Source organism: Lonchura striata, chromosome 5, assembly GCF_046129695.1.
Source record: "Lonchura striata isolate bLonStr1 chromosome 5, bLonStr1.mat, whole genome shotgun sequence".
Classification (NCBI taxonomy): Eukaryota; Metazoa; Chordata; class Aves; order Passeriformes; family Estrildidae; genus Lonchura; species Lonchura striata.
The window spans coordinates 22718064-22739761 of NC_134607.1; the positions used below are offsets into that span (position 1 = coordinate 22718064).

Here is a 21698-nt window from a genome sequence, read left to right on the forward strand (position 1 = left end):
TATTTCTTTGGCTGTGGATTTTGAAGAGGAAGTCATAAAAAAAAAATTCAACTCAGCTCCTACATCAACAACTCATCTCTTCCGAGTCCACAAAGGAAGCTATACCAAAGGATGAACTGATGGCATCCAATTCAAGGTGTGAGACTTCAGGTAGCAAGAAGGAAACTGCTTCCAAAACCTCATCAATTGAACTGTAGCATCATTACACCATTTTTTTTTGTCTCTGTGTTTACCATGTCAAGTGGCTGCACTGCATCAGCAATTCATTCATGCACTGCATCAGCAATTCATCAGCACAGCAACATCCCAGAAATTAAGAAAGGCTATGAAGATGAAAGTATTGCAACAGTAGGGAAAGGGGAAGACAGGGCATAGCTGTCTTGCCTGGACCACAGGGGCATTTATGAATATGCTGAAACTTTGGTTTAAGTCTGTTGATGATAAAGGGGAATACAGATGGAGAGTAATACCATCCTGCAGAAAGGGACTCCTCCTGGCTTGTTTGTGCAAAGGAAGGTTAACAATGTTAGTGAGCTATTCAGGAAGTAATGGATACCTTCTTGCCCTGAGCAAATTCCTTTTCAATAACAGTAGTATTTTCCTAGGCAATATGACTATATCAAGGTATAATGGCTACTATATTTATCTACAGAGGCCCTGTACTGCTGGGATCTAATTTACTATGGCTTAGAAAGCAGTTTACAAATCCTGGGATAGTAAAGTTGCTAGAGAGAGGAATAAAATTCTATCCTTTATTGCTTGGGTTGAAAGCTGGTTTTTAATGTCCCTTTTTAAGGGACATAAAATGCATTCTCTTAAACTTAGAGGGACTCCAAGACTAATAAACCCTTAAAGTAAACTGTAAATACACCTATGAGAGGGAAGAAATCAGCTAGCAAGTACAACATTCTGTCCATTTTTTTATCCTTACTGTCACAGACGCCTTAATTTCTACTCTTTTCAAATAACATTCTTTCATTTGACCTTCTGAGAAGAAGAATAAGCCATGACTTTACCTAGCAGCCTTATGTACCTAATGAAGACAAAATAGCTGAATGCCTGAAATACAGCTTCAGCGTGGGAAATGGTACAAGGATTTAATCAGCAAAGAAGAAAGGAATGACTGCAGCTAATGAAGAGGTAACACCAATAAACACAGAATGTCATCTCCTGAAAAACAACAAAACCAAATTGCTCAAAGACTTTGGTGGAACACAGCGTCACCCTGTGATAAGTATGGGTGGGTGGAAAGAGACCAAACACACGTGTCAGGGACTGCAGATACTTCCATTACATAACAGGAGTAAGAAAACCCAGGCAAAATTGCCATTAGCAGAACTAAAAGCAAAATATTTCAACAAGAGTATTGGCAGTTGTCAAGCCACATAAAGGAACAGCAGACTGTTCAAATGTAAAAGGCATTAATAAAGCATAAGAAAAGAGGTATAAATAGATACAAAACAGAGAAAGGTTTTGAGATGACAGAAGCGCTACCAGAAAATTTTAGTTATAGGATATAATATCCCCAGCTTCAATTCGCAATGATCAGCAAAGGTCAGTTGTCAGAAATGCAATTCTACTTCTGATCTCATTCTGAGTAAAGCACTCTTTAACCATACCTGTGCCATCACCATCTAGCTGGATTACTCTCATGGCTGCAGTAGTTTCCTCCATCTCACTGGTCCCTTGGGGAATTATGGGCATAAGACAATTTAGAAAAGTGTGTATGTGTAAAGACTAACTGCACTACTGGTCTCCCATTTTATAAAAAAAAGAGAATCTGTTCTTCAAAGTCTTTTTAGTGTATATACTTAATATGGGACTTCCAAGAGGCATACAGATAGATACATACCTATGATTTAGCACATCTCACATGCAGTGAGTACTGAAAACACCCGCACTTTGTCACATAGTATGTCCCAACAAACTGGCATGTGTCAATTATTCTACTTTAATCAGGAGGATTTTGGCTCTTTTAGGAACAGACTGACTATAGATCTGATATTCAGCATCACTGCAGTCTGTGGGGTCACACACTGTGATCTTCAAACACCTTCAGCTCAGCTCACATTAAGGCTCATCCACCTTCCCTTCTTTCTCTGACAGGCAGCCATGACAAATAATACAAACCAAAAAACCCCACACACCCAAACAAACAGTACTGTGAATTCCATTCTGATCAAATCCTGGCAAAATTAGACTCTTCCATTAGATATTAATTGCAACCTCCTTATTCTTCCAATCCCTTTCTAATACAGACAGACTGAATGAGTAGCAACTGACACTTGGTTTAGATGAAATGAATGGTTTGAAGTAACTATGGCTAATCAACACATGTATTTATTGTGTCCTAGGTCCTATGCAATATAGTCTCATTTTATCTGCATCCAAATTTAAGCTCTGAAGTGTAACCATGCCATCTGATAAGTATTGTAACTGCTAAACAAGCTACTCACTTGGATAACAAAGCAACAATATATTAAATTGTTCCCTGTTCCCAAATTTCCAGAAAGCAACAGTGACCAAAACAATCTTTTTTCATCCTTGTGCGACCTGAAGAATGCAGTTTCCCTTTCAAATAAAGGCCCTTCTATGGTTATCTAATGGTAACGTCACTACAAAATGAATTAGAGACGCCCAGAAACCTCGAAATTCGTACACAGATAGTCAGCTGTATCCAAAGTCTAAGTCTGAAGGAAATCAAACGCTCCAAATTGTGCTTAATGTAGTTAACTTTGCCCTTTAGGTAGGATAAACCAGTAAGAACACACTGAACAGTGATTAGATTAATTCGTGAGTAAAATTCAGATGGCTGGCTCTATCTGTCTATTTCAAATTATTTCAGAGACAATCATTTTTCCCATACTCTGCTCTGCAGCAGCAGCTGCTCAAGAAAAACAGCAGTTCTCTGTCTGGGGTGAAGCTGACAGCAACTGGGGACAACACTGCTGTCAGAGTTCAGCTCCCATTTCTGAAATGCCATTCTACTGGAAATACCAAGGAACCTAAATCTGGCTACATATACCACAGGATGTAAAATATCTCCATCTCAGCTTTCAGCAGAAAGCTTAAGTCTCATGACATTTACTCCTTTGGCCCCTGTCAGTCTTCCTCCAGACCTTGCAAAGGATCAGAGCTAGCTGCCATAAATGGTTGGAAAACAAGATGTTGTTCTCCAAGCACTTGGAAATGAGCAGCACTGTTTTAGCTTAGAGAGACCATGGCAAGAAGCCAGCGTGACAGGTGCCCTAGAGATAAAGATGAGGATCAAACTGTTGCCAGTGTTAGCCACTGCTGTCCTCCTGACCTGTAAGAAAGGATAGCCCATGCTCTCCAGGTGTAGCAGGAACAATGGACCGGAAAACACAGAGATAAGTTTGCTGGTAGTACCTGAAGTGTCTCCTCAACAAAATCCAGCTGCAAAGGAAATTCAGTGGGTCTCATTAGATGAAATCCTATTACTAAACCTTTATATAGTCTGGCAGCAAGCCACCATGGTGCTGCTGTGACATCAGAGTGAAGCTTGTTGAAATCCACAGGCATCAAGAGTTAAAAACACAGATTCCTCCTAAAACACCATAAGCTATAAACCTCTTGTGTGGGCAGCAGTGGCAACTAAATCCACTGAACAACTGGCTGGCCTTTGGAAACAGAGGTGGGAAGAGACAGGTCATGGGAGACTGCCTGCCCTTACCCCCAGGTAAATAGCAGCAGAGCCTCTGCTGAGGTTTTACGTTAAAATCTATGAGACAGTTCTCATCATTTTATCAACAGCCGCTGGAGACAGCAGCCTCTGACCTTTATCAGGAAAAGCACCCTTGTCCTCTAATCACAGACTTCCTGGAAAATGCAATCTAGCTGGCAATTAATACAGAATGGAATGGGGAAAAAAAGCCTCCTAACATCAAATCATCCCTGCAAGATTTTTAAAATATGTCCCCACCAAAATGCAGAATTCAAGCAGATTCTCACAACCTATTTCACTCCCACAAGCATTATTTAACAGTTTCTACTAAAAAGATTTTTCTCACCTCTCCCTCCACCAAAAAACCTGCCCCCTCCCACCCCGAGTCTTCCTTTGCAGATGTTTCCTGCAGCAGCACAGAATCTTGCTGTGAAAGCTTCAACACAGGGGTGCAGAGCGTGACCTGGGCAGAATTACATGTGCCATTTCCACTGGGAAATCTAAGAGACTTATTAAGCCAGGACAGTGCCGATTAATCTACTAATGGAATGAATCAAAAGTGTCTTCCTAGCCCCTTCCCCTTCACATCCCAAAACCTCAGGGGAGCTGAAACCATCTGGCAAATACCTGCTCTGAGCAACATTATGCTACTGCTGGAAATACCTCTCCCTTAATACTAAGAAGAATGAAACCATCTTCCATCCACCAGGTATTCTCTCAGGAGCATCTGCGTAGCTCTTTGAGGTAGGCTGCTTGCACACAGCATCCTTTCCCCAGCCAATGCAGAGCTGCTCACTCACCATGCAGGAGAAGTCAGCAGAACAGAAAGCGATCCCGTTCATTTACTCGGGGTCCCACTGAAGTGGCCAGCACAGTCACGGCACAGAAGCAGTTGCTGTACTTGGCATAAAGCACACAGGTGCAGATCCCAGCCACAGGAGGCAGAAGCACACTCTCTGCTCAGCCTGGGGAAATGCTCCTCCCGAATCCTCTCAGTCCTTTCTTCATGCAGGTAGGGTAGCAAGGATGGGTTTATGTTAATGAAAGAAAAATAATAATAATAATCTCTCTTCTAAATATGTTCATAATGGAAATCTGACCAGAGACCTTGAAGGGAAATAAAAACATCAGACCAGTCCAAGGTTCATACATAGCATACTGTGAGACAGAACGAAGGACTGACTCAGAGATGCTGAGTACCCTGCATCATTTTAGTAGTAAGCAAGCTTAGGAAGAAATAGAGCTGAGGCAGCTGTCACAAAGAAAGGGTCTTGGGCACTTTCAAGATCACACAGGAGCAGAGGAACCTCCTTACAATTTAGACATGTACCAAAAGAACACCCCAAAAAACAGAGAAAGAGCAGTCATATGGCTGTGGAATAATGTCAGTGGTAACAACTGGCTTTTGATTGTCACAAAATAACACAAATACAGGGTAGGGCAGACAAGAGGTCCTCCATGCTCAGAGAGAACACAGAGCATGTTTAGACAAATATCCATCAGGATTGCCTAACTTGTTATTACAGACTCCTAGAAACTGGAACTCTGATCCCCTAAATTACCCTTCTACTACTTCACAACACTGAATCAGAAAATGTTGGTTTACTCTGCAATATCCAATTTAAGCTTTTCTTGATATCAATTAATCCGTCTTCAATGGACATACTAAATAATCAATCCCCATCCTCCATATTTTCTACTCTGTCCTTTTTAAAAGAAGGAACAAGCTTAGTATTTTCCTACTATGTCAGGCTCCCTGAGCCTCCTTTTCTTGTTCTTCCCTGGATACATTCCAGATTTTACCAGTGTACTTCCTGAAGTGCCTAAAAGTAGGCACAGTGCTCCGCTTGCTGTACTAAGCTGCAAAAAATCACTGTCTTCTGCAGTTTACTTGACACACCTGGAAATGCATTCCAGATTTTCAAGATTACAAAAACCAGCACCACATACTCAGCTTGTTATCTCCTATTACCCCAGATATTTCCTTGGATATTAGTGCTTACCCAGTTGGTCTCCATTTTATATTGCATATACAGTTTCTTTTGTTAATACAGCTTGGTTTTGTTTAATTTCACATTGTTGGATTTCAGGGCATTTCTGGAATTTACTAAGACCTTTCCAACTTCTAATCCCACCTTTCAAAGCCTGCCAGCCCCTGCACATACATATGTTCAGCCACTGTTTTATTACCCTCAATTTTGATAAGCAGTGGAGAACAGCAGAACAGCCAAGCCAGACCACGTTAAGACTCCAGATCAGAAACAAACACAGAGAAAAGCATGATATAATTGGTCCACATATGGTTTTCCAATGAGGCGTTCAGCCCCTTCTTAATTTCACCTTTCATTTGTCTAGTTTATGTAAAGGTCATGTGGGACTATGTCCAAAGCCAGTAGCTTTCTCTGTCTGCCAGGCCTGCTGCCATGTCAAATGAAAAAACTAAATTGATCTGACATGATTAGCCCTTAAAAATTAGCAATGTATGTCTGCTGTTGGCTTAATTTTTTTAGTAAAGGATCTGACCATAAGCATCTGATCTTTTTCAGCGTCTTTCCACATTCTGTAACTGCACTGACCAATTGAATTTCTTGGGATCTCCAGCGGCCTTTAAAAAAAGTCAAGATGCAAGAATAATATTTATTCACATACATGCTCTTCATTCACTTGAAAGCTGTGAGATTTCATGATGTGCGGAATGCACATTGGAGAAAACCCACCACTGCAGGACAGGCTCTGTGTGCCCAGAGGAGGAGACCATCTTCCACAGTGCCCTCTGAGCAGCAGCAGTGCTGGGCAGCACCCCTCCCTCTGGAAGAAACCAGCTCGGGCCAGGAGCCTGCTCAAGCCAGGAAAGCCTAGAGAGTGCCCGCTTAGGCTCCCCTCTAAAAGCAAATCTATTTTGAGCACTCCTCCTCCAACACCCCTCCTGGATGTTGCCTCTGCTTACAGATCAAAGACTTTTGTGGAAACCTTTTCCACCGTGATTCTTCAGCGAACCAAACGCCGGCACAGGTCGCACGAAGGGGCTGCCCTCTCCCCATCCCTTTAAACACAGCTTCGCGGCGGCGTGCCCGGGACGCGGGCGGGGCGGGCGGGGCGCGCTGGCCGTGCGCCGGCTGCCCTCTCCCGGCAGCCCAGCGCCAGCGCCGCCCGGCCCCGGGGCACCGCTGGCACGGCACGGCACGGCACGGCACTGAGCCCAGCCTCCCAGCTGCACGGGCTGTCCGTCAGCAACGCGCTGCAGCACCTTCGGGTACCGAGAAATAACAGCTGCACAGGTATTATTCAAGGGGTTTAAAAAAATTATATATATAGCTATAGATATATAGCTATCTATCTGTAGATACCTATATTATCTATCTATGCATATATATGTCTATCTATTTATACAGATATATATGTATATGCTGAGGACCCCAAGTCCCCGTCACCCAAGAGCTTTAAAGCCACCTCAGTTTTAAGTCAGTGATGTACGAAGAGCTTTAACCCCATTAAAAAAAAAAACCTAAAGTAAGGACTTGTTGCCACAGGATGCTGTGGATGCCAAAGGTTTAGACAGGCTCCAAAACCATTTAGAGAAATTCAATAAAGAAAAAAAAAATCTATCACAGGTGACTTTAAAAAAGAATAAAAATCTATAACCAGGAAATCCCAAAGCCACAGGATTGCTTCAAGAGCACAGCAGAGGGGAAGTATCACTGAATCTTGGCGCTGCTCCCTCTGTTTTAAGTACTTGCTATTAGACACTGTCAAAGCCACAACACTGGAAGGCAGAGGCGTTCTGTCTGACCCAGAATAGCTACTTTCATGCCCTCAATAGGGTATCATAGTTATCAACAGGCCATTTTCTCTGCACCATTTGGTTTTAGTCCTACAACTGATCCAGACTACTTCTAACACACATGTCACACTCTGGAGCAATCATTCAGAAGGGAAAATCTAAACAAGATGCTGTCCCTCTTGACAAAGGAACTGAGGGCCTTGGGAATCTCCAAGATAAGACATGGAATAACACTCATATGGTCACCATAGGAGAAAAAGTGGTCTCCTGGTACTCTCCCAAGGATGACTCAAATTTCCTCTCTTTAACCCTTAAGCAGAGATGAGAAATTGCTTGAATCAGAGGACTCAAACATGAAAGGAATTTGCATTACATCATCCAAGCCCATTTCCTGCCAACGCCTTACAACCCCAGAGCTTTGGCCAGCCTATTCATCAGCAAGGTATTTGTTACTTCCCTTGAGAAGCTGTTTATAGGTCTTAAGGAGTTTACATCGAGGAAGTCTTCCCATGTATCTGAATTAGGTGCACTCCTTAACTATTTCTCTTACAAATTTTTTCCACGTGATTACTTACTATCTTTTGTTATTGATTATGAGAAAGGCATGCACTGGGCATGGAGTTCACTGGATATGTTTCTGGAAGGTATTCAGGGCTCTGGAAGGAAAGGATTCTGTGCCTTGTATTCAGAGATTAGAAAGACAGCAGACATGAGGGAAGAAGGGAATAAATACACAGCCAGAGTGATCTATTTGCAAGACTTATGTCAACTGCAAGACATTATGCTTCCTGTATTATTTAAGAGGTTTGATGCTAGGAAATCTGCTAAACAAAGGAAATGAGATTTGGGGGAATGTGGCAAATTATTGGCCAATATAAGCACAGAAACTTGGTTCAGAGTGAAATTTCAGAAAGGTTTATAACAAGCTAAGCTATTTGGTGGTTTGTGTCTTACAACATTTTTAATCCCACATATTGTATCTTTCCTCCACACTATCTTAGGGATATAGTCTGCACTTGAGAAAACAAGGAACCACTTCTTCATGCTTCAAATGATCTAGCAAGTGCCTGCCTGACCAAGACAGTTCTGGATTCAGGGGAGATGCACCACCAGATTAGTCTCAGTGGATCTTGCTTTTCCAACTCATCCTTAATTGTTTAAACTTCAATCTGTAACCAACTCCTCCTTCAGTTTTTAGCTAAACATTCTGTTCACTATCTTCCTTCTCACATACCACAATTTACATTGTTTTAACCTATCTTCACTCTCTCAACACGTTTTTACCTTCTGAATGTACTGCGAGTTTTAAGTAGTGTGGGATGCAACCTGGTAAAGGACTTCTCAAGTTCCTTCCCTCCTGCAGTGTTAAATGGCTTTCCATAAGCACATCTGAACTGGCCCAAATTCTTCATAGCTTCATGAAGCAGTAACATCCCAGCAGTTCTCCCACTACACACTCTTGAACCCCTTTGTGTGCAGCGCCCCACAGATGCTTCTCACCTCCTGAGTACATTGGACATTTTTGCCCAGACTACATTCTCTGAAATGACGCCCATTCTTTTCTATGGGACACTGCAGGTAAGTCAGTAATAGAATATCCCTTCAGTCCTGTCTAGTACAGTGTGGAAACATTTCATTGCTTGCCTGAAGAGAGGCTGTAGGAGCCAGGATGCAGCAGGTTTGGCAAATTTATCCTAATCCACCTGATTTTAAACAAAAGGAAAGTGCTTAGAGCAGTTTTCCCTCATTAGCTTGATCCCATCCCAGATTTCGGATTGATTACTTTCAAGCCAAGAGGGACTCCTCAAAAATACCAAGTCTGGTCTTCTCCATTTTATGTGGAGGATCTCAGAAGCTTCCTGATCTTTGTCCTGACTATTTACTCACAGAGTAAGGTGTTAAGACTTTATTTGAGTCTCTCTAGAACCTCTCTCTGCCCCCAAGTTTAGTGATTTGTATTAAATGCACTTTTCAAATGAAGAGTGTAAGGCAACAAACAATCAAAAGCCACACAAACCATGCTCCTTTCTAGCTCCTGAAAACTTTACCCTTCCACTGCCACCACCTCACAGGTTACAGAGCCACACCTCACAGGTTACAGAGCCACACAACATACACACTGGACGGTTTATTTTCATGGTCAGGAGGAAAACAAATCAAAAACTAAAACTTTTCAGGAAGACCACTTAGATTTGAACTTTGAGACAAGGAGTCTTAGTTACAATACTGACCAAGTAGGGCACTAGAGAGACTGTGGTTGGTGCTATCATGGTACAAAGTGAAAACAAACAAGTGACCAAACCATTTTCCCCCAGGATGACATTTTTACTTGCTTCATAGCAAGAGCATCTCAAGTCTGTTGGTACTAAATCACGAGATTTTTTGGGGGGGTGGATATCCTAATGAATGCTGGACACTAAGCTGCTAATCAATATGCCCAAATTCACACTTCATCTACATAATGGAGAAGAGGAAGATAGGTGAAGGAGTCTCAGACCACTGAGATGAGAGAGGACAGGTTTCCCCCACTGAACTCTGTGTGGAGATCCCTGCTGTTTGCTGCCAAGAGACTGCCAATGAGCAGCAGCACCTCTGTGCAGCCAGCTCCAACAGGAAGCCCAGTGACCTGCTGTCCTGCCTCCCCGTGAGCCCTCTCACACACCCTTCACATCTCAGGATGAAGGTCTTCCTTGCCAAACTCCCCACATTAGAAGGGACTAGGCAAAGAAAACAAACAGGGAGGGAAAAAAAGCAATGGGGAGGCTTCCTGTTCTCACAGGCTGCCACCCCTGCTGTTCACCAGCTTGTGGCCCAGAGAAGGCAGCGCACACATCCGCCTGGAGCCTGTGATGCCCTGTCAGATATTCCAATGCAGCAAGTGAGTGAAGACCCAGGGGAAAAGGCTGACAATTTGAGAGGATTTAACAGCATTTCACCTTAAGCTTGAACTCCAAACTGAAAGGATACTGATAAAGCTGTTCCTAGCAGTTGCCATAGGCACACACTACCTTGGGCTGCAGCCTCATCTACATACAGGAGAACAACAGGTCAGGCCTAGTGAGTGCCCAGATGGAAAAACAGTCACTGAAATTAAGCTGTTGAAGGAAGTGTCACTTGTGGTAAGTAACAATGCTTCCACCACATCAGCACCAAGCCAATGGCCCTGTTTGATTTAAGAATTGTACTTAGGGAAGTACAAGCTTTTAAAAGAGGCTTGAAACCAATATCCTAACATGTTGTGATAGCCGAGGACCACTTTCCATAACAGAAGAGGTATAATAGCTCTAACATCCTGACCCAGTTCTGGTGTGTGCAATTACCTTCTGCTTCCATAAACTCTCTCTCCTCCTCTCTTCCCTTTAGTGGCAGCTAAACAAGGTGCTCTTGCTATTTTGCTTCCTGTTGGGGAACAAAATTATTCCATGCAGCTGCCAAATTCTGCCACAGATGTGCCAGTATTCAGCACTCTAACAAATCTCAGATATCATGTCTAATACACTTGGACATGAAAAGCACTAGAGCAATATAATATAGGCCTTGGCTATATACAAAATGAGCTGGCACAGTCAGCATGCAACAGCCTTCTGGAAGAAGAATACATATTCTTCATGAGTTTGTCTGTATGTAAAAGCTGTATCAGGATAGCTGTACCACTCATTTTCCATGTTGAGACCAACTCAAAGTACCTCAGAGCTGTTTGTCACAGCTTGGGAAATGAAGCAAAAAAGTCTTGGTTCACTGCATTTTAGGCAGGCGCTTGCATTACAAAAAAAGAAATACCATTTTGTTGGCAGACCTAGAGGGCTGAAAAACTGAATAGTCTCCAGGGAATAAGCTCTCCTCACCAAAAGACCTGGTTCTCATCTCAGTTAGCAACGTTACACTAATGTTCTGTCATTTTCCCTTTACCACAGGGCTTTGTCCCTGCCATCAACCTAGCTAGCTCTGGGAAAAGGAAGGGTATCCTGCCATTCCTGAATGGCCATTATGCATCCCCAGAGCAAACCTTGAATTCTGAGAACAGTCTCAGAGAGCTCTCCAGCTCCTTATAGGACTGTAACATAGATCCAGTAGTGCAACACTTTGGCAACAGAAAGCATTTTTTTAGGAAAACTTATACAATAATGATTTAGCACACATGCTCCCCAGGTCCTATGACCACAAAAAGTCCAGCAAACAACACTTTGGTAGGGCAGGGGAGGAACAAAGGGGCTTTAAAACCACCCAGGGCCTTGGGTTATCATAAAGCAATCACACAACACCAGAATTCTGAGAGAGAGAGCCTCAACATGAACCTCATCTCATTTGTTTCAGTACTGCTGCCTATGCATGGTGACAACAGAACGCTTAAATATGTGGGGAAAGATAAAAAATAAACTCTGTTCTGGAGACCTAAGTACTCCCAAATGCCCAAAGTCAGGACTTATACCAATCACACATTTCCACTGGCAGGAATTAAAACTCCAATAATCTGGAACATCTGGGTATGATTTAACCACTAGAGGGTGTAAAAACAGCACAGTGAAAGGTATGCAGCCAGCAATTAACAGCATTCAGAGCCTGAAGGAACGAAAAAGGCATTCAAACAAGTGAAGGAGGAGTAGGATGCTACATAAAGTGAAAGAAAGGGCAGAATTTGACTACTGTGGTCACAGGATGAAAAGCCCTAAAAATAAGCTTTGCTTTGTTACTTCTCCTTAAGAAAACACTGTGGAAAAAGCCACAGTAGAAGTACTTACAGTAAAGAAGTATAATGGGGAAGAGCACAATACACTGACTTACCCTCACCAGCTCAAATCCAGCTCCTAATTTGAGGAAATCCAACACAATTGCTCCTGTATCTCATAATTACTTTGTTACAGGTGGGGACCCCTCCACATATTCCCACATCACTTCCTTTCCCAGTGCAAAAAGGCAGGTGATGGATCAGCCATTGCTGATTCTCCCACACCAGCCCCAGCCCTTTTTCTGCTGCTATCAAGTTAGAGGCTGGCAATCAGATTAGCTAAAAGCCTTGAAACCTCATTAGTGAAAACCAGACCTGAATTTAAGCTGCCTCAGGGACACTAGCAAGACAGAAGGACAAATACTTATTACAGATCAAAATGTTGTAGAGAGCAGGAAGAAAAAAAAAAACAAAACAAAAAACAGGTAAAAAGTATTTTTACAAGCATTTGCTAAATGAAAACACACAAGTTAAACTGCAGCTGTTTGTCCTCCAAGAAAATTTCATAAAGCTATCTGCCATCAGTAATACATGCACACACTTGCTAGCATTCATTACTCCCTGTGCCTACCCATACAGAGCTCTCCAGGGCTGAAATGAGAATTACAGCTGAAGCTGTAATTCTCATTTCAGATCCTGGCTGTAGTACAGCTTCCCATGCCCATCTACACTGATCTAGCAACCTGCCAGCAACAGCAGTTTTGGATATTCAAATCAGAACAGAACTTATGGGATGAGAAAGAGGAAACCTGGGAAGCGGGATGCACTGGCAGGTATCAAAACACCCCTAAATGGGTAGGTAAAATGAAGCACCATAATAAGATACAGAAGGTGCTACTAGAATGGGAAAGCCAAAAGCAGATATGAACCACTTTAATGATCTGGCTGGTTCTGCCTCACAAGCTAGCCTACCTCACTTAGCCTGGACAGAGTAGGAACACAACTCTCACAGCATCCCAGTGTGTAGCATTTATTTGTGCTAGTTAGCAGTTTAATATAACCCAGAAGACATTCTGAATAATTTCCTCCTATGAACTCATACTCACATACCAAGCACCAAAGATTTAAGCTCTTCGGTTGCTGAAGCTGCACTATGCTGCACTTCCTTCATAAAAACATCTCCCATTAAGCTGTTATTACATATACCCAGACCTCATCAAGGGATGATGAAAATCACTTTCTTTATATAGCAGTACCTGAGAGTATTAAAGAATTTGATTTTGGTTTTGTTATTTGCTCATTACTGGAATGTGCTGCATTATTGATTTTCTGTGCATATTAATTTCCTGCTACACTGGTTCATACTCTGCTTTGCAGTAGCACTGCAGAACACTGAAAAAAATTTCATTCTAAGAAGGGAGATTTAATGTGTGACAGTTGTATCTTACAACCATTAAACTTCATTTGTTCCAAAGCATCTCCTCCTTCCATTGTGAAAATTCATCAGCTGGATTTTTCTGTCTTCTGTCAGGAGGCAAGAGAATGCTTACAGATGCAGTGCACTGAACAATGTAATTTTTACTGCTGTAGGAACGCATCCTGAATAAGAGCAAGGGGCAGGGGTCCTGCAGGACTTGAAAGGAATGCAAGACAAGTTCACAGATATTAGAAACAACCCAACAGGACGTGTCATTCCCTACTCCACCAGCAAAGCAGACTCTCACAAAAACTCAGTCTTGTTTTGCCCCCCAGATGCCAGAATTACAGCAATAAGTATAAAACAGGGCCAAGCATGTACTGGCACTAAACATCTACATTCATTAACACTGAGGAGATACAGTGGGAGCTTAGGACAGGGATTCTAAGCTGTGACATTTTAAAGAATCAAGAATTTCCTGAGGTGTTGGTAATGTGGATGATATTTATCCCCTTAACAGGCACCTTGCCACATACTACTGGAAGCTGTAAAAACTCAGTCAATTAATCACATATGTCTCCACAAACAATCCACAATAGAACAAAACTATGCCCCCTCCATAACATGACAGCCAGGAAACTGTCAGACAAAACACCCCTAATTGCACAGAGATGCACGGACACATATATTTACTGCAATCAGACACTTACTTGATTGTCTCTTGCTGGATATCCATGATAACCTGAAGTCAGAGGCTCGTTCTGCAAGACAAGAAAATCAAGAGTGAATGTAGGAGTTACAAGGAATAGAAAGCAAGGAAATATAGGCCTGTCTTAACTCAGCCAAAGACAAGACCCTGCATGAAATGGGGGAACAATGAGCTAAAGTATTCTGCCAACTTCCTTTTTTCCATGTAAGCCAATGCAGCTAAAATTTATTTTCAACTGTATATGCCAAATTGTGTAGACGAAAAAAAAAAAAATCAAAGCCATAAAATAAGCATAAACTAATCCTACCCTCTGTAATATCAGTTACATCCTTTTAAAAAAAATTTTGATATGCAAACACATTTACTGTGATGAAAACTGAGCAAAACAATACAAAATTACAGAAGCTATTGTGCACCTCACCCAGCCTTGAAGAAATGCTTCCCTAAACATTAGCTGTAAATGTGTTGTGTTTTTTTCTTTTCAAAACAATATCAATAGTTTAATATTAACTTTAAAAGTAGTCAATGTAACTTCAAACACTCCGGTAAGCCTGTGCAATATCTCAACACTCCCAACAGGAAATCAATCCTCTAGGCCTTATTTCTTCAGCCCAGAAGAGACTCTGAGCCCACACATTTTGTCACATATTGGCAGCTCCATCGTCCTCTCTGCAGGAATACATGAACCTCCAACACTTCTTGAATTTCTCTATGAAATTCCCAGACCCATCTCTATTTTAGCAGTGCAGTGGGAATTAAGATAACATAATAATTTCTAAATGTTCATTTCTGTTTCTAAATTTATTTTTGGTTCCTCTCCCTCCAACACATCCTCTTTGCAGGGGGAAAGGGCACTCACATGCCTCAGGAGATCCGTGTCTTGGTTGATGCCTCATGCATGGATGAAAAACTAAACTAGACAAAATCTGTATCAGTTCCACCCTGGTACCCCTATGCATTCACAAACAACTCCCAGCAGAATGCTAGGAGGAGGAGGAGCAAAGGAAACAGCCACCCTCCACAATCATTTTCTAAGTGTATCTCCTGTTATGACTTGTGAGGAGGAACTCTTAAGTCAGCCCTGCACTTTCTCCAGTAGCTCTTTGAGAAGGAGAGGAGGGAGAGAGAGGCCCTGACAAAACACAGCAAAATCATCTCAAATTGTCAAAAGCAAATACATTATGGGCATGAAGCTGACTGGGATGTACAATCACTGTCAGGAAAGAGGTTTTGTTGAGATGTTTTAGGTTTTGTGCTGGGACATTTGAATGAAAGCCAGCTGTTACCAGAGAGAGGTCTACTACCCTACACAGGGCATGTGGCCACTGGCACAATTTCACAGTTTGCACAAAACACAATTTAACATAACTCCTGCTGAAAAGCAAGGTGCTATTATTTCAGTGCAGAGAACAGCAATGCTATTTAAAGTTTGTATCCATCCTCCCTCTCTTCCTCTTTACCTCAAGCCTGCCCAGAGGATTCTCTGTAGAAACCCGTCAGGAACCAATCACCCTCTCCTCACACTCTCATGCTACAGTAGCATGCACAGTATGAAAGCTTCAATGACAACAAAACTTTTAGCAGCCAATTTTTGGGGATTAACCGTAATTAATTAAGCTGGGCACTGTGTGAGTACATTCTTCTCAAACACTAACAGCCAGAAAACAGGTTAAGCACAAAACTCCTCAAACTATTCAGAAACAGAAGGAAAAACACAGAAGTAAATGGAGACCCTCAACTACAGCACCACTCAAAGTTTTTGGGTTTTAACTACGAACTTAAGTAAGAACAAAAAACCACCACCATGGAAATGTACGGTTAGTCTTTTTCTCCCCCAGTGTAAGTACATTTTATAAGCACTGTGATTGTTTATCCTGCAAACTACAGTTTACCAATATATGTCTAAATACCATAAACAAGGTCAGTATCCCAGACAAGTTCCTGTGCAAGTCTCTCTCAATACCCTGAAAGCCAGAAAGATTTCTACACAGAGACTAAGGAATTAATGGACAAGTTGGCCTTACAGATACTAAAGATATGGGCAGTGAATGCAAGCTGAAAGTTATAATAAAGAAAGGAAAATATAATTGTTATTTTCAGGATGATGTTCTTCACATAAGAGACTAATAAAGAGGGACTGTCATCACAAGGCTGTGACAGAAAAGAGACAGAAATGAACTTTGTGGGATTTCCTGAAATCACAGGACCTGGATGCCGAGAAACCACAGCTAGAAACCAAACAGTTTCGAAAGTAGAAGCAAATCACAGAAGTCTGAAGAGAAAGATGATTACAGAGATCTGAGTGAAGTCCACAATACGTAAGAAGCTAGAAAGAAACAAGAAAAATTGAATGGAGGGGGAAATTCCCCACATTCCACAATCTGTACTTTATTTTTTGGAGGACAAACCTCACAGAATACAGACTAAAAATGTCTGAGGGATATGGTTGCATCAGGATGTAAAAGAAGAGGTGAAAAAGGATTTCACCTCTTTTTTTACTTTTCACCTTAGTGAGAGTTCTGAGATAGCAGAGGTTAGAAAGAGGTCAGCAGCTGGAGCAGTAAGGTCATGAAAAGGCCAAAGATATCTCTTTGCCTTTCATACAGCAATGCTACCACCAAGTACTGGACTCTTTGCAAAATCCCTGCTGTGCGTATCATTGCTCTAATTGAACTTAACTCTCCAAGAGAAGGCAGGAAGCGCCTAGGGAAACCGTCTCCTGCCAATAATCTCCAGTGCTGCCAATTTTACAGGTCACTAATGGTGAATCTGGGGCCTGCTGCATGATTATTCCATACAGAGTTTGCTTTTGTTGAAAACTAAACAGAGCAAGAAGTGAAAGCGTTAAACTCCTGCAACTGGAACAGCACAGTCCAGCAACATCCAGACAGAAAACCCCTGCTAGTAGGCAATCTAAGGCAGCAGAGGCTGGGGATACAGCTCAATCTCCTCCTTTGACTGCACATGAACAAAACTAATCTCACAAAATGGAAGTGGAAAAGGGAGAGGGAAGGTTTGACACAGATAAGTACCCACCGCACAAACTTTGCCTTCTGGCAGCAGCCTGATGGGAGAGGGAATCCCCGGATAACTCCATCTCTTTTGCACAGCTCCCTCCTGCCAATTACATTCTCTTTCAATGCCAATATGCAACCAGACATTCATAAAGAAATTGAGTTAGGCAGCACTAGCCTGCAAAATCAAATCAAACTGCCACTGGGATGTTTCATTACTTTGTTTACCACTGAAAAGCATTTCTCAGGTACTTGCAATTTGCTTTAGAGTAGTGAGAATAAAACTGGAAGCTAATACCAGAAATCAGCTTTCTGCAACACGCATTGGGATTTTATTCAAACAATATGGATGATCTCACACATGGGCTTCCACAGTTCCATAGGATGTGTGACCACTGTGGCTGTTCCCCAGCGACAGCCTCTGTGCAGGCCAACTAGATTTGACAGGATAAAACTCACAACTCAGTCAAATCCACTAAGTCTTTACCATCCATTTATTTCGAAGTTTTATCATTCTTCCATTTCCCAGCCTTGCTAACACAAGACCTTTTCCACTGGCACTTGCAATAGTAAGGTGTGCCACAAACTTTGAGTCACAGGTGCTGCCTCAGGTCAGAAGATAAAGTCAGCACAGTCATTTGCAGATGCCAAGGAGCTCAAAGTAGATCCTCCTGCACAAGCATAACAGCCAGGCTTTGGAGTTCTGGGGGGGTTTGATACCTCTCAACTTGACAAGTTCTAGGAGCTGCTGAATTAGACATATCTTCAAAATATAAGGAACTGCCAATCAACCAAGACACCATTAAGAAGTGATCATCACTGCAGGTGGCACTAACTTATGAAAGGCCTCAAAGGACTGGAATAAAGTCATTCCTCTAGGGAAAACATCACAGCCCTAACACATAATGGAAGGTCTGAAAGTCCTTCTACCCTTTTCTTAAAATTAAAACTAAATTTTAGCTTAAGAATGCAATAATCCTATTTTTGGACTAACCTCACCCCAGACTCAATCAATTTCACATCACAACTTGCCATTTTGCCATATGCAACAATCACTGAGGCCTGATCAACAGCTGTTTCCTGAGAGCCAAATGAAACCTGAAGTCTGCAGATTAAAACTTTGCTCATAGGAACCGTTAGCTTAGCAACTTCATCCACATTTCCCCCAGCCGGAAAAATCAATTCCTGCTGAATCCAAGCTTCAGCCTGAAGTGCTGAGTCCTTTCCACTGCGAAGATAATCTCAGAAACATGACGAAGCAATCTCTTCCCTGATCAGCAGCATTTCTGCTTTAGTGACAATGCCAGGATAAGTGGAATGAGGTCAATGTAGTCCTTTCAAGTTCCATAACGACCTGCTGGGCTCTGAACAGCAGCAGCAAAACTCACAGGAACAGCTCATCTGTCTCTGCTCTGGCCGCCCCTCAGAGCTATGGGTGGTGCAGCAACCTGGTAGCTTGGAAAGAAGCGAGAAGGGAGTCCCTGCATCAGAAAGCCAGAAACCCTTGGACTACATACAGCAATGCAAAAAAAAAAGGCAACAAGAATTACTTGTTCCTCCCAAAAGCAAAATGGGATTTTGAAGTGATGAGATAGCACAAGCTACACATTTATCAGACTTCTCCTAGACAAACAGAAGCCACTTTCTCAGAGCACAGTGAATAAGATGTTCACAATAAGAAAAAAAAAGTCTGAAAACGCTGGCTACAAAGCTATTAATCTGAAAGTGACAGTTGCAAAAAAGTAAAGATCATGAGCCAGAGAGAAATCCCAGTGCTGTTCATCACAGCCCAGTGGTTTCACCATCTTTTTTGTTCTACTTCTTGCATACAGGAAAGAGAGAAACCCTGTGCTGGGGAAAGGCGGGGTGGGTGGGGGGATTGTCTTGAAAAAGGCTTTTTAGTATTTAACTGTGGCAGAGCACTGCTAAAACTGTAAATGCCTTGATCTTATTATCAGTTGCTAAGAAAATAGGCAATTCTTTATCAGACCCTTACTTGCACAAATTATTGCATATAAACAAAAAGGAAAAAACCATTTCTTTGTCCAAGTGTATCTGATGCATTCAGTCTACCTCCTCAATTGTATGTGCTGTTTCCTACCCCAAATTGTCTTTGGATAAAATTAATGGGGAAAGTAGCATCTAAGGGTGAATTACCAATTATTAATGAAAAACTGAACTAAGCAGTTTTTAAATGGATCTTAATATTCTCCCTCGATACTTATCCTAATTTGATATACAGCTCTTGCTAATCACTCTGCAACACCAATAACTGTGTCTATACTATGGGACACTTCCCTTCAGCTGTCTTCACTTTCAATTAAACCTGCTTCATGGCTTTGGCTGTTTTCCCCATGTGCAGATGTCATCTAGCAAAGGCGTGCAATTTATTTGCTTCCTTGTTAGTGCTCTGACATCAACAACCTGTACAATTTCCTGGATGCAAGTAGCAGGACTTAACTTTTCACCCCCTTTCTCACCCATCCACCCCACTACTCTACTCTTTTTTTTAAGTGTATGTGGGGACTGCAAGCTTGAGATTCTGATCTCGGCATGGCTGCTCTTGGTGGCTGGGAAGAATGCTGGCTAGCACAGTCCTGGTTTCTGACAACCACCCCCAATGGCTGAGGCCACTTCTTGAGGGAGGGAAGAGCAGGGGTGCAGCTGAGGAGACCCAGTGCCAGTGGCCATGCCCATGAGAGAAGAGAAGCGCCCCTGAGCTCCCTGCTCTGCAGCCCAGTAGAGGCCAGGACAGAGGCTCATCCGGACCCTCTTCCTTCCTGGAATTCTGGCTGCAGCTACAGCAGCCTCCGGCCTAGGCCCTCCCTCCCCTGCTCCAGGCTTCCCTATATCCTAAAAATACCGTGTTTTCCACAGAAGCCACTAGGATGCAGGACAGATGGAGCAGGAGAGCTCCCCTGCTGCCATGTCCCTGATGTCTCAGAAGGCTCCAAGGAATACAGGTCCCACCTGCAGCCCCACAGCATAAGGGGGTCACTGTCCCGTGTGTCCACTCCAGCCTCTCATCTCCACAAAGCTGGACGCCCAGCTCTGTAGCAGGGACATGGTACCCACAGCCCGCTGTGGGACCGCAGCTCTTCCGCCCGGCCATCGGGAAGGGGCAGGACCCGGCAGAGCCCAGCTGGAGGGAGGCCAGGCCTGCCAGAGGCTCCCTGGGCGGGGAGCCCAGTGACACAGTAAAGACAAGAAAGGAAAGTGATGTCAGATTAATAAAAATAGTCTCCTGCCCTGACCAGAGTTTGAACAGTCTGGAGCAGTTGGCTAGGGAAGCCCAGAAGGTGGTCAGACAGAACAGGGCAACTTTGGGATGGCTGCATCTCAGTTGAATTAGAGCCCCAGTGATACCACCCAAACGTGTCGGTGCAATTTTCTGTATTTTGAAATATGTATATTCTTAACTCCAATCTTCTCTCACTTCTTTTCTGTGAAATCTTATGTATACAATAGGAAGAATAACTGATTGGCATAGCAGAGGCTGCAGAATGGAATACAGACAAATACACATCTGACCAAACCACACCGAAAAGTTTAAGCACTTTCAGGTCTGTTAAAATATTCATGATGCAACAAGTTTACAAATGCAAACTAAGGCTGCACAGTGTCCGTTATGGAGTTACAGTACAGAAGTCTACTGCTGCAGAGAAAGGGGATTTTCATACACAAAAAGCACTTCCACAGCTAAAATTGAAGTATTTTACACATATTCTTTATAACAATGCTGATTCTTCCCTGTCTTTTTTTTTTCCAAATAATGGAAGTAGGTCTCTGGTCAGAAACAGCCTTTCCCCCAGCTAGGTTTTTGATTTTCCAGATCAGCTAACGGATGTTTTCAGATACTCAAATAGATGAGATTTCATTATTTTAGTGTAATTTAAATGTGCAAAACATACACTTTCTTTGGACTACATATGGTAGTCCATCCTCATACTGCTTCAGACATAAAGAAAATATAGTCAGATTCTGCTGGTCCATGACCTACCGTGGCAACAAAAGATCCAGTGCAAGTTAAAGCCTCTGGGAATACTGTGCACTGTGTGACGTCTGTGATCCAGCAAATGCAAGGACACTGCATGCACAGAAGTCAATAGCACAAAATATTGATTTCCCTCCTCTTCCACTAAGCAGAAGCATTTTTAAATGGCAGTTCATCTTCATTTATGCTCTTACTCAACAGAAACAGGACAGGGCTCATAACAAAGCTCTAAAATCCAGCACTGAGGGCACCTTTGGATGCCATAATTGTTACATGGGGCTGAGGAAGTGTTTCACATATAATTTACACTAAGCCAACTCATTACAGGGCAACATGCTCATGGCATGAAAATCTGGCTTGCTCAAACATGATGACTACAAGCTTTCACAAGGTGAAGAGGACAACAGAGTTTTGCCTGAGTAGACGGTTCAC

General features: G+C 42.5%; 1 protein-coding gene across 6 annotated transcripts in view; it reads right to left on the reverse strand.

The window, feature by feature from the left end:
• Positions 1 to 21698, reverse strand: part of RBFOX2 (RNA binding fox-1 homolog 2) — a 170129-nt gene that overhangs the window by 120871 nt on the left and 27560 nt on the right. For 4 of the 6 annotated variants that reach the window (XM_077783380.1, XM_021554068.3, XM_021554069.3 and 1 more), the window contains exon 2: positions 14260 to 14310. The exons of the other annotated variants lie outside the window; for them this stretch is intronic. In XM_077783380.1, the coding sequence (XP_077639506.1) occupies positions 14260 to 14310 (51 nt within the window). The remainder of the gene's footprint in view (positions 1 to 14259; positions 14311 to 21698) is intronic. 6 annotated transcript variants of the gene reach the window in all.